Source organism: Manis pentadactyla, chromosome 3, assembly GCF_030020395.1.
Source record: "Manis pentadactyla isolate mManPen7 chromosome 3, mManPen7.hap1, whole genome shotgun sequence".
Taxonomy (NCBI): Eukaryota; Metazoa; Chordata; class Mammalia; order Pholidota; family Manidae; genus Manis; species Manis pentadactyla.
The window spans coordinates 112,279,999-112,292,956 of record NC_080021.1 but is presented as its reverse complement, the minus strand read 5'-3'; the positions used below and the strand labels follow the sequence as shown (position 1 = coordinate 112,292,956).

Genomic DNA, 12,958 nt, shown 5'->3' with positions numbered 1-12,958 from the left:
TTTGGGCTGCTAATGACAGAAATACCATAGACTGGGGGGCTTAAATGACAAATACCTATTTCCTCACGTTTCTGGAGGGAGGAAGTCCAAGACCAAGGTGCTAGCAGATTCAGTGTCTGCTGAGGGCCCAGTTCCTGGTTCATAAGCATTGTGTCCTCACCTGGCTGAAAGGGCAAGGAAGCTCTCTCAGGCATCTTTTTTAAGGCCACTAGTCGCATTCATGAGGGCTCCACCCTCAAGACCTAATTAGTTTCCAAAGGCTCACCTCCGAATATCTTCACATTAGGCTTTAAGTCAACATACGAATTTCAGGGGGATGTTAGCCTTTCATCTATAGCAGTAGCCTTGACAATGTGTGACTTCTTCTGTAAGCTATAGGCTGTACTTTAGTATTTTTCTACAAAAATTGAAAATACACTTTTTTGTGTGTTTGTGTTGGGGGAGGTTTTAGGACTTGGTACCTGAAAGTTAAGCCTCAGTAAAATCACCTCACTTAGCTTCCTTCAATGATAATGTGTAACACATTTAATATGTGTAAAATAATTCTTTTTGGGTGGTGTATTGTTCTGCTTCTATAAGTTTAGGTTCTGAATACCTATAAACCTTGGTATATTGCATATCAGTTAGCAAAGATATTAACAGGTGGGTGGAAGAAGCAACTTACTTAGACCCTATTCTCAGAATTACTTGGCATTAATAGAGTAATAACTGTATAAGTAGATTTTAACAGACCAAATGTGCCATTATTGGTACCTTAGTGGTTAAGTGTTAAAATATTTATCTGGTTCTTTTAGTAGTGAATATCGACTGTTCTGTTAATGTTGTTATTAGTAATAGCTAGTCATTTAACCTAATATCTATTTTCATTTTATCTTACAGATGAACCAGCTAGCCCAAGCATTGACCATGACATTGCACACATCCCCGCCTCTGCTGTCATCTCAGCCTCCACCTCCCAGGTGCCCTCTATAGGAACAGTCCCTCCCAGCCTCACAACATCAGCTCCTCTAATTCGGCGTCAGCTCTCCCATGACCAGGGTATGCTCACTGAGTGGCTCTATAAACCACCTCTCATTCTCAGTTTTCTATTTAGAATGCTATGGCAAACTATGATCTTTTCACCATTAAAAGGATATGTAAACCACTTCTCAACATTTAAATGTTGGATTTTAATTACAGAATCTGTTGGACCCCCTAGCCTGGATGCTCAGCCCAGCTCAAAGACAGAAAGATCAAAGTCATATGATGAGGGCCTGGATGATTACAGAGAAGACGCAAAATTGTAAGTGTCAAGCACATTATGTTAATTGTTTGTTTATGGGTGTTTAACATAACTTTAACATATAAATACTGAATTTAATGATACCTCTAACAAACTTTCTAACTTTGTGATATTAGAAATGCAAATAAAAAATAAAATTTGTCAGTAATATATTCCTTTGAATTTTTTAAAATTAATACTTAAAAATCAGTAATATGCAAACATAATACAAAAATTATATGTATTAAATAATCACTCCCACTCTAGGCCTCCAGTTTAATCCAATTCTACTCTTAGACATAACTATGTTACTGTTTTCTTAATTCCAGAGCTCTTCTGTGCATAAAATCACAACATTTACATATGCATATATAATGTGTGTGTATTCTAGTTCTTTTTAGAAACAAATGATAGATGCTATACACACTGATCTTGGAGATCAGTCAGTGCATATATTCCTGGCTCATTCTTTTTCATGATTCTTTAAATTTCTGTTGAATTTGTACCATGATATATTTAAGCAGTATGCTATATTCTATTGATAGACATTTAGATTGCAATCAATCTTACACTACCACAAGCAATACTTCAGTGACTGTATTTGTACATAGTTTACTTAGAATGTAAGTGAGTATGTTTGGGAAAAGGACGGTTAACATCAAGGGGTATGTGTGTGTTTTTATTTTAATATCCATTTTCAGTTTCTATCCATAATTTATACCAAATTACATTCCCGCTACAGTGTACAAGTCTCTGCTGTTCCCCTCACCAACACAGCATGTTAGTTAACTTTTGATTTTTTGTAAATCTAATGGTATCTTGTTTTAACTTTAATTTGAAATTTGTTATTATTAATTGAAGATCATAACATATATATCTAAGAGATATTTATATTTCTTTTTTTGTGCAACTGCTTTTTCATACCTTTTCCCATTTTCCTACTGGTTTTTCTTATTGAATTCTGGGAGCTCTTTATATAAAGGAAACAAGCTCTTTTCTGAGATAAGTGTGGCAAGTCTTTTCCAGTTCAATATTTTTCATTTGGTTTTCTTAGCTTTTTTTTTAACCATGCAAAAATGTTGAACCTTTTCTTGCAGTCAAATTTTGGAATTTTTATATGGCCTTTGGATTTTGAGTCATACTGAAAAAAACCTTTCTCTCCTTCAGAATTGTAATAAAATTCTTCCATGTTTACTTCTCAAATTTGTATGTTTTTCTTTTCTTTTAAATATATTTACAACTTTAATTCATCTGGAATTTATTTTTTTCTAGTTAGTGAGGTAAAGAGCCATCTTTATATTTTCCAATGTTTCTTAGTTGTCCCAAAAGCAACTATTGAATGTTCAGTGAATAATTTCCCTACTGATATTTTATCTTTATTATATACCAATTATTATATGTATTTAGTTTTATTTTAAATCCTACTCTGTTCAGATGATTTATCTGTCTGTTCATGTACACCAGATTCTGTTAATTGTAGTGGTTTCATAGTGTTTTTATTATCTGGTAGGACTATTCTCTTTCATTTTTAGATAAATTCTCCTGGATATTTTTGTTTATTTTACCATTTGAACTTTAAAATCAATTTTCTAGTTCTTAAATTATTCTGGATATTTTCATTGATACAATGTTTATAGATTAAATATGACATCTTTATGATATTGAACCTCTGTCAAGTCCAATATGTCTTTTGTATTGTAGCATTGTTATAGACATTCTCTGAGGCTTCCATTTGATTATCATTTATATTTCTATAAAATTAGTTCTTCCCAGATCACCTACTTGTAGGAAGTGTGTATGACGTCTGGCTAACACAGTGGTCCAGCCTGGCAGGAAGATTTCTAATGATGTAGGGTTGGATTTATGAGCTACTTTATCCTCTACTTCTTCCTCACTAAAAGATGTCAGTAACTGCCACATTTCAGGGTCTGCTTTACCCTATGCCAACTGCTTCCTGCAAAGATGGCAGGGCTGTGTGTTTCTCTTCCTCTTTCATTTTCACTTCCAGTTTATCCATGGTGATAAATGAGGTACCTGTTTCCCATTGTTCCAAACAAGGGAAAGTTGGCTTTCATCTCAGAGAGCAGCATACTGCAATTTTATTTGAGATTTGCAACCAGTGGTGACCTCTCTTCCTGGGTCCACTTTTTATTCCCATGCATTTAACCTCCCTTCTTCACATGTTATGTTTGGCATTCTAGGTGTCTCCTGATGTTGCTGGGGATTGAGTTTACAAATCTGTTTCTGGTCACCTTATTATTTGGGGTGACCCTGAGAGATGAACACAGGGCCACTTTCAGGCACATCTTAAAATTCTAAGTTCCTGAAATGAATTTTGAATGAAAAAAAAAAAAACCCAGAAGTTATATTACTGAATAATTAATGTGATCCTGTCTTTTGAAGCCATAAGCCTTTTCAGTGGCAACACAGTTCTCCATAGTGAAACCACCCAGAGTGTGGATGGAGGGTAGGAGGTGGGTGTGGTAAAAGCCTGACAGCATTCTGTCTGTGCATGTATGGCACAGAGTGTCCACAGGCTGGGCAAGTATGGCCACACTGTTCTCTCTGCATCTGACTGTTGATAGCAAGTACTTAATCAATCATTATTAACACTGTGGAAATCTTAATAGAGCATGCCAACTATTGTTAACTAATAAATAAAGCCCAGTGTTTAGCCTGAGTAGATTTTTCTTGCCTAAAAAAAAAAAGTGGGTAAGAAAGTCTCACCATTTATTGCAGGAAATTTTAACCTACCAGACCAAGTAAGAAAGCCTCTATCATTGAGTCAAAAGTTTATGTAATCATAAAATGAGCTATTTTTCTCACTTGCATTGAAGAGTGAACCTTAAAATGGTAATGATGAAATGTCAGCTGATTAATGAAAGGTTAGTTATAGTATTCAAATGATTTTAACATCTTTAAGGTATTTTATGCACTTATTGCAAATGTTATCCTTTTTTCCCAATAGGTCTTTTAAACATGTATCTAGCCTGAAGGGAATCAAGGTTGGTATTCAGTATTTTTTAAATATCACCAAATGATAAATGTTTCTGTTTACCTTAGTTTATTTTGGCTTTCCACAGGGAATTATTTTGTTTATCCTTTAGACATTTCATAGTTAAATGTTTTAAGCTTTTATTCTGTAAGTTTCAAGTGCATTTGGAAAATACTTTGTATAAAGTGTTCTTTTCTAGTTTTTGAACATTTTCATCAAGTATATAATACTTTATACAAATTATGCTGATTTTTCTCACTTTATCAGTTTCTAGCCAAAAATCTAAGTGCCCTGCAGTCCTGTATTTTGTTGTGTGTTTGTTTTTCTCTCCTCAAAAGTGTTACTTCATGCCTTCCCTTCACCCACCCCCATGTAACCCACGCTGTCTTGTCATCCACCCTTCCCTCATACATTGAAAAAATAAAAGCTGTTAACAGGATTTTCCTTAGTACCTTCCCCAAAAGCATCAGCCACGTAATTCACACCAATACCCCTGCTTTTCTTACTCTAATTTAATCATAAATTTCTGTTTACTTGACACATTATCCTGTTGAATCCAATGCCCACATTTCTTTTTTGGATTCACCCTTTTCACTTTCTCAAGGTCCCTCCCCTGCAGAATCACTGTTTCCATGGCTCATTCACCATCATACATGAGCATGTTCTGCTAGTTCCTATATTAAAAGAAAATAAAAACCTTCCTTGAAGCCACATCCTGCTGTATGTACTACTTCATTTTTCTCTTCCACTTTCCACACAGCAAAACTCATTGAAAAAAATTGCCTGTAGTTTCTACTTTCTCACATCACATCCGTCTCAACCCACACACATTGGAATGACACTTCTCATACTGAGGCCATTAGGGACAGTCTCCAGAACTAAAGGTTACTTTGACTACTATTAATTTGACCTCTCAGGTTACCCAACGTGATTACCCACTCCCTTCCTGCAACCCTCGTGCCTGCTGGTTCCATTCCTGGTCTCGATGTAATGTTTAAAATATGGGGATGTCTGGAGCTGGTTCTGGCCCTCTTTGCTGTCTGTCGACCCTCATCTCCTCAGTGATTTTATCCAGACATCTCCCAGGTGATATTGCTGGCCTTGACCCCTTACCCAGACTGCAGTTCACATGGACACTGCCCATGTGATGTCTCTCCATTTGGAGATACAATAAGCAGTTCAGGGTCTGCAGGGCCAGACAGTCCTAAAGGACCCCATGCATTTCTCCTCGACTTAACAGTCTCACTAAGTCCACCTTCTCTAACCCAGCTGTTCAAGCCTCAAATCTAGGAATGAGCTGTGTTTCTTTTTTCCCACCCTCCATATCACCTGCTGTCTACTCTGCCTTCAAAACACACCCTGAATTTTTACCTAACTCCCTTTCTCACTCATGCTACTTTCATCCACTCTGCCGTCACCCCTCTCCTGGATTCCTGCAGGAATGCCTTTATCCTTCATTGTCCCTTTAAGGTCTTTTCTTAGGTAGCAAGCAGTGACCTTTGAGCTGAAAACAGATAATGTCAGTCCCGTGATTCATCACTTAATGGCTTTCCTTCACAGCTTCATACCAAATGATCTATAATTAGCTATTTCTCTTACTCTCATTGAACAATGAACACTTAAAAGGATAATGATGTAGGGTCTCCCAGAACTTCTTGACCCTGACCTTCCACGATTGGCTTGCTTATTTATTTATTTATTTATTCATTCATACGTACATTCATTCATTCATTCATTTATTTATTTAGTATCGTTAATGCACAATTACTTACAACATTGTGGTTACTAGACTCCCCCTATTATCAAGTCTCCCCAACATACCCCATTACAGTCACTGTCCATCAGCATAGTAAGATGCTATAGAATCATTACTTGTCTTCTCTGTATATACTTGGTTGACTCTTTTTAAAATTTTTTCTCTAAATTTCATCTTAAATATTCTGTCTTAAGAGAGGCCTTGCCTCAACACCACAAATTTCTAGCTGCTTCTCACTGGTTTTATTCTCAGAATGGCACAAATCATAATCTGATCATTTTCTTGTTTTTTTTTTTTAGTTTATTTTTTGTCTTTTTCCACTAAAATGTGAGCTCTTGAGAGCAGAAAAATTACACTATTTTAATTATTTTTTAATGATTAAAAATTCCTTCATATGACTTTTTGAAAGATGATAGTGGCAGAGGAGATGGGTGAAATAGGTGAAGGGGAAAAGAGAAAAAAATAAATAACAATAAATAGATTAAGCAATTCAACTGAAAGAAAAAATGATGGTTGTTAGTTCACTTTTTTTATAACAAGACTGGAAATTTTTCTAATATAGTTGGCAAAGCTAGGACTTTTCAATAATAGCCCTTCATTTGCAACATTAAATGAAAGACTTTCAGCAATACAATTTCAATATACAGATAATTTATTAAGCAAAGCTGACATTTTATTATGCTTTTTTGGCCTTTCCTGTAGATTGTAGACAGCCAAAAGTCCTCAGAAGACTCTGGTTCCAGAAAAGATTCATCCTCAGAAGTTTTCAGTGATGCTGCCAAGGAAGGGTGGCTCCATTTCCGGCCACTTGTCACCGATAAGGGCAAGGTAGTGTGTTTCCCAGCTAATGGGGGTGTAAGAAGTGTGGACCCTGAACAATAAAGTCTGTATACCTAACATGGCAAAATATCCAGAATAAAGAGTGGAAAACACTTAAAATATCTTTCCCTGCACAATGAAAAAATTATTTTAAAAAATTCTAATCACTGATTTATTATACTTAGTTTCATCCTGTATATCAACTACATGTGGAATAATATAATCTCTTATATTTTGGCAATATACAAGGGAAATCGAAGTATAAGAAGAGAGTCAGGTGTTCTTACTAAATAGTTGTCAGCCATAGATTATCCCAGAGCAGTCCTTTAACGAGTAGCAATTATCCATTTTAATAATTAAAAAAATTGTATTTAACTTTTCCCAGTTTATTCTTTTAAACTGCCTTTATAATTTCCTTGTTTCACTTTATTTTGCAAATACTGAGTTATATAAATGAATATGACAGTATCAATATATGCTTTATTAAGTATATTCCAATACAAGGAAAACTTCATCATAAAATTTCCTATAATATTTAGGCAGTTTAATTATAAGAAAATCTTAATACTGTCCAAGAGTTTAAAGTTTTTAAGGAAACCCTGGGTGTGGCTGTGGTGGTCATTGCTGGGCCATCTGAAGCTCATTGGTTTTGTAGCTTCTCATTACTTGTGTGTGTTGTTCTTGGATTGCCTTGTGCCATGTTTGTCATTTGCACAATTTAAGACTTGTCTTAAATCTCATGTTCACTCAAAAGATTTTTTTGACTGTTTTTTTTTTTCCACATTTGCTATTCCCTTAGCGTTTTTTATGTATTTTGGTACACTTGGCTGTCTTAGTTACTTTCTTCACTTTATTTTCCCAACCAAATTAAAGTTGGGATTTCACTCTCATTCATTCTGATACGAAGACATTTCCTAACTTGGTTTATGCTCCACAATTTTTATCCTTTCTCTCCTAACAGATATTTAATCTTCATTTGGTATACATTCACACCTGTTAAAATTGTTGCTTAATGTGTCACTAAGATTGAGCCAAGTATTAAGTATTTTTTAATGGTTTCATGTTTTCTAGCGAGTTGGTGGAAGTATTCGGCCCTGGAAGCAGATGTATGTGGTACTTCGTGGCCATTCACTTTACTTGTACAAAGATAAAAGAGAACAAACAACTCCATCTGAAGAAGAACAACCCATCAGCGTTAATGCTTGCTTAATAGACATCTCTTACAGTGAGACCAAGAGGAAAAATGTGTTTCGACTCACCACGTCAGACTGTGAATGCCTGTTTCAGGCTGAAGACAGAGACGATATGTTAGCGTGGATCAAGGCCATCCAGGAGAGCAGCACCCTAAATGAAGAGGTCTGTGTCCAAAGTGATGTTGACAAAGCCAGACGCTTCCACCTTTTTCTTAAGAAGACTGAAAGAAACTGATATATCTGTTTTTTTTTTAATTATGCTATTTATACTGAAAAATAGTTGACCCAAAGGAAAACTCAAATGTACCTATTTTATATTATTGTCACTTATTGGAAAATCACCATTACTACCTGGAAAAATATATCATTTGTATATTCTGCCAACCTTCTCAAAAACAGTGAACAGATCAGGAGACCCAGATGCCTAGCCCTTATCATTAACTTTTTGACTAAATTTCTTTTCTGTTTCCATATCTCAAAAACAGGATCACTGTGGTGCTTAAGTTACAATGAAAGCACTTACCAAAACAAATTATTATGTAAATGGAGAGAGATACTGATAGTATAATTTTTCTTAATGGAATTATACAGGGAAGAATATGATACAGCCTATTATAATACAATAATTGGTTCCTAAGAAAACTCTCATTATCAGAAATCATGGCACAAGCTAGTTTTTCTTTTTAATAAGGAATAATATTTGAAGACTTGAGTGTTTCTGGCTCACAACCATCAAGATATTTTTATAGCTGGAATTTCAGTACCAAACTATACATACTGTAAACCATATAGAGCAAATTCAGCAGTGATTAAGTGTAACTTATGCTTAAGAGTAGCTTTTTCCATATCATTTGCACAGCTTTCTTACATATTGTTCTTGCCCATTGTTATGACCAAAAATAAAAGCACAGCATTCTTTTCTCTTATTCCCAGAATGGGGAACAGTGAGGTTCCTGTAAGGTTATGTAAAATATGTTCTCTAATTTAGGCATTTCCATTATATCCAATTCAAATTATGAAACTGTAGGCCACAGGAAAAATTCCTGTGCTTTTTTTCATCTGGTAGTTTATACCCTATCTTGTTTGTGGGTAAAAATTAATACCAGGTCCATATCAATATACTATTTGTTCTACAACTGCCATTATAAAGAGAGCATCAGACCTGAATTTTTGCAAAATAAACAGGAAAAATAAGAACTTGGGTATAGATTTCCACTTGAAGTAATAGTTCAAAGGAGTTACAATTCAATAAATATCTGCTGTGTGCTGGACATTCTATTAAGAGGTAGTATCCTTGTTAAAATTCCTTCAGATGACTTCACCTGTAAAACACACACAGGGCTGTTGTAAGCATAAATGAAATACTGCTTTTGAAGCATTTTGAATGCACAGGGCCTGGTAAGTAATGAACACTTACTGTTGGCCATTACCATCATCACCATCTAATGTTAAGACACAGGTATTATTCCCAGTATTACAGATAAGGAAATAATAACTTACTGAGCATGTACCATATGGCAGACACTCTTTTCAGCATTTTACATGAATTAATCTTAGCCACCAAAGGAATGTGTCCTGTTATTATCATCACCATTTACACACAAGGAAACGGTGCCAAAAAGAGGCTAAGTAATTTCCTTGAGGTCACGTGGCTGATAAATGTTAGGCCTAGGACTTAAACCCAGGCAATCTTACTCTAGGTCTTAACCATATGATCTCTCAGCTGGTAAGAAGAGTCCATTCAAATTCAAAATTGTTCGACTCCAAAGCTTGTTCTCTTTATAAATTGCATTGTTCATTAAAATCAAAGTGAAACCAAAAAAAAAAAATTTGAGGCCACATGTCAATATATAATGGAATCAATAGAAAAAAACAGTAATCTCTTTATGGTCAACTCTGAATTTACCACACAGCATAACAGTTAACCCGTTGAGGATAAAAAGAAACAGTTTTGAGCTTTTCTCTTCTAATAATCTAACTGTAACTGCCACCTTAATACTAATTGACCTTTAATCTCACTGCTCCTACAAATTAATCATTAACATAAACTGGCAGTGTTTTCCATCTTTTATCCAAGTGTTATTTTGAAATGCTAATCATTCTTTCTGGTATTAGTGAGAGAGAAAACTGACCCTCTGATTCCCAGTCATTTATTAAAAGTCAAAGTGTGAGCACTTGCTACCTGCTGGTACTCTTCTAGGGATGGCAGGGCACAGAAAGTAAACAGACAAGTCTTTGGGCAATGGGGAGGCCACGTGGAACATTTGTCACCTAGAGATGCTGAATAGAGGCTTAAAAAACTCCGTGAGAATAAATTAGTGTCTGTATTAAATAAGCAGTGTAGTATAATACAGAGCCTCAGGCAGAGTAGGGATCCTTATGTATGTTTAGAATTGACTTTCTAATTTTACCTTCTGTCTGTTCTGTAGGACACTGGAGTCACTAACAGGGACTTAATTAGTCGAAGAATAAAAGAATATAACAGTCTGATGAGGTGAGAATCCCACCAGACGTGCAAGTTAATTGGGATGTAAAATATGTACTTGTTAAGAAATGCTCATTTCTTTCACCAGCAGAGCAGAGCAGTTGCCAAAAACACCTCGCCAGACTCTTAGCATCAGGCAGACTTTGCTTGGTGCTAAATCAGAGCCAAAGACTCAAAGTCCACACTCTCCAAAGGACGAGTCAGCAAGGAGACTTCTCAGTACAGGTACTGATATCCGCATTCCTGCGCACGTTTAACCATAACGGCAATTCAAACTGGGGCTTTACAGTTACTTGGTGGCTTTTCTGTCCTACTTCTGCTGACGTTGGCCCAGTGTGAGCTAGCTCACAGATCACTGTGGGCATGACCCAGGTGAACAGGGCTTTTCCCTTTAGAATAAGGAACAAGACACCAGCTCTTGTAATAAAGAGAAAGTGGAGGAAAACACAACACATACAATCTACATAAACTCACTACAAATTGATTAATTCAGAGGCTCTGTGCACTGTCAATTTGAGACAAAACTGTTACGTTTCTTTTTGCTAAAACCTTACTGTGAGTACGTTGCTTTGATGGTGCAGATCGTGAAAGAGTAAAGAGTGTAATAATTGATTCCCAGTAAATAACACAGCAGATTAGAAGTATGGCTATGCTAGGAAGAGAATATACTACAATATTTTTGCTAAATACGGAGTATATTTTTGTAGGTACAGGACTGATTTATAAAAATGTTGATAAGGGATTTTTGAAGTCATGGCCTAAGCACTTGTTTCCATTTTCTTCCTTGTGTCTTTCTATTTCGAATCACAATCAAAAGTTGATACCAGTCCCCCAAAAGACAAAGGCACATGGAGAAAAGGCATTCCAAGTATTATGAGAAAGACATTTGAAAAAAAGCCTACTGCTACTGGAACATTTGGTGTCAGACTGGATGATTGCCCACCAGCTCATACAAATCGGGTAGGAGACACCAGCCAGCCGGCTTTCCCAAAATCACTAATTCAGTTGTAGTCATAATAGGACCTGACTACGCAGCTGTTCAGAGAACTGAGTATCTGTCCATCTATTGAGTATTTACCTCTTGATGCAAACCTTTTCCCTAAACATTTCTGATATTAAAGGGTGTGTTGAATAGTTTTATCTATAATACTGATTTAATGTATCATTTGAGATAGAATAATTATTCAGCTATTAGGATGTATCTGAAATGGTCAGAATTCACTTTTAAATCATGTGTGTTTCTGCTTTTAGCATCTTAAAATAAGGATGAAAACAAGGACCTGATTAAGAAAGTAGAATGTAAACGTGCATATGCGCATGCACGTTTCCAACACCCACTTTCGGATTTATGAGTCCATTGAATTCTCTCCACCTCTTCTGTTTTTGACTTTATTCCCTTTTATTCAATTGAGTGCTTCCCACATTCTCTTTACTTACTCTTGTTTCCCCTTTAGACTGTTAACTCCCTGTGGACCCTTCTCTTTCTGTCTTGACCTATTCATTTTCTTACCCCTCTCAAATATCTCATACTGGTTTTACCTATTCTCGGTTCTGCAAGATCTCTAGATTCTTTGCTTTCTCTATATCAAATAACAGCAATTTGTGTATTTCCTTTCAGATGAAAAGGGCCTTTTAGCCATGATATACATCTACTAGTTAAAAGTAAACATTTGTACTGTGTTAAATTAAATATTTATTTCTTGTTTTGCAGTATATTCCATTAATAGTTGACATATGTTGCAAATTAGTTGAAGAAAGAGGTCTTGAATATACAGGTATTTATAGAGTTCCTGGAAATAATGCAGCCATCTCAAGTATGCAAGAAGAACTCAACAAGGGAATGGCTGATATTGATATTCAAGATGATGTAAGTTTGTTTATTTCTGTTTGCACAACTGATGTGTTTTTTATTTCTTTGATGGTGTTGACTACAAAAGTACTGTATATTTTACACCTAGAAATGGAGAGATTTGAATGTGATAAGCAGTTTACTAAAGTCCTTCTTCAGGAAACTCCCTGAACCTCTCTTCACAAATGGTGAGTTCACTCCTATGAAAGATACCAGATGAAACATTTAAAAATTACATTGTTGAAAAACCATAGAATATTAAATGGAATGAGGAGAAAATATTCTTGTCAAAGAAAACAGGACATTTTATTTAGTTCTTATTAATATATAAAGTATAATTTATAGCTATTATTTGTCATTTGGATTTTTTTCCTCCTAACAAATTCAATGAAAAATAGAGTTTATAAAAAAAGTGTTTAGGTTCAGTGAAATAGGTACTATTTTGTTTTGATCTATGTTTGCAGTCAAGTTAAAAACATCCTGTTATTCTCAAAAGTCTACAGATGTAACAAGGTTAAATGAGTAAAAAAACAATCCAACTGTCTGACTTATGTAAGATACTAACTATACTAGATGTTGCGGTTAGGGGACAGACTATAC

General features: G+C 35.4%; 1 protein-coding gene across 1 annotated transcript in view; it reads left to right on the top strand.

Annotated features, from left to right (window-relative positions):
* Positions 1–12,958, top strand: part of ARHGAP21 (Rho GTPase activating protein 21) — a 136,803-nt gene that overhangs the window by 112,696 nt on the left and 11,149 nt on the right. The window contains 10 exon segments of the mRNA XM_057498287.1: positions 880–1,038; positions 1,180–1,282; positions 4,230–4,266; positions 6,715–6,840; positions 7,903–8,187; positions 10,454–10,518; positions 10,598–10,734; positions 11,327–11,469; positions 12,221–12,376; positions 12,468–12,546. Of these exon segments, the coding sequence (XP_057354270.1) occupies positions 880–1,038; positions 1,180–1,282; positions 4,230–4,266; positions 6,715–6,840; positions 7,903–8,187; positions 10,454–10,518; positions 10,598–10,734; positions 11,327–11,469; positions 12,221–12,376; positions 12,468–12,546 (1,290 nt within the window).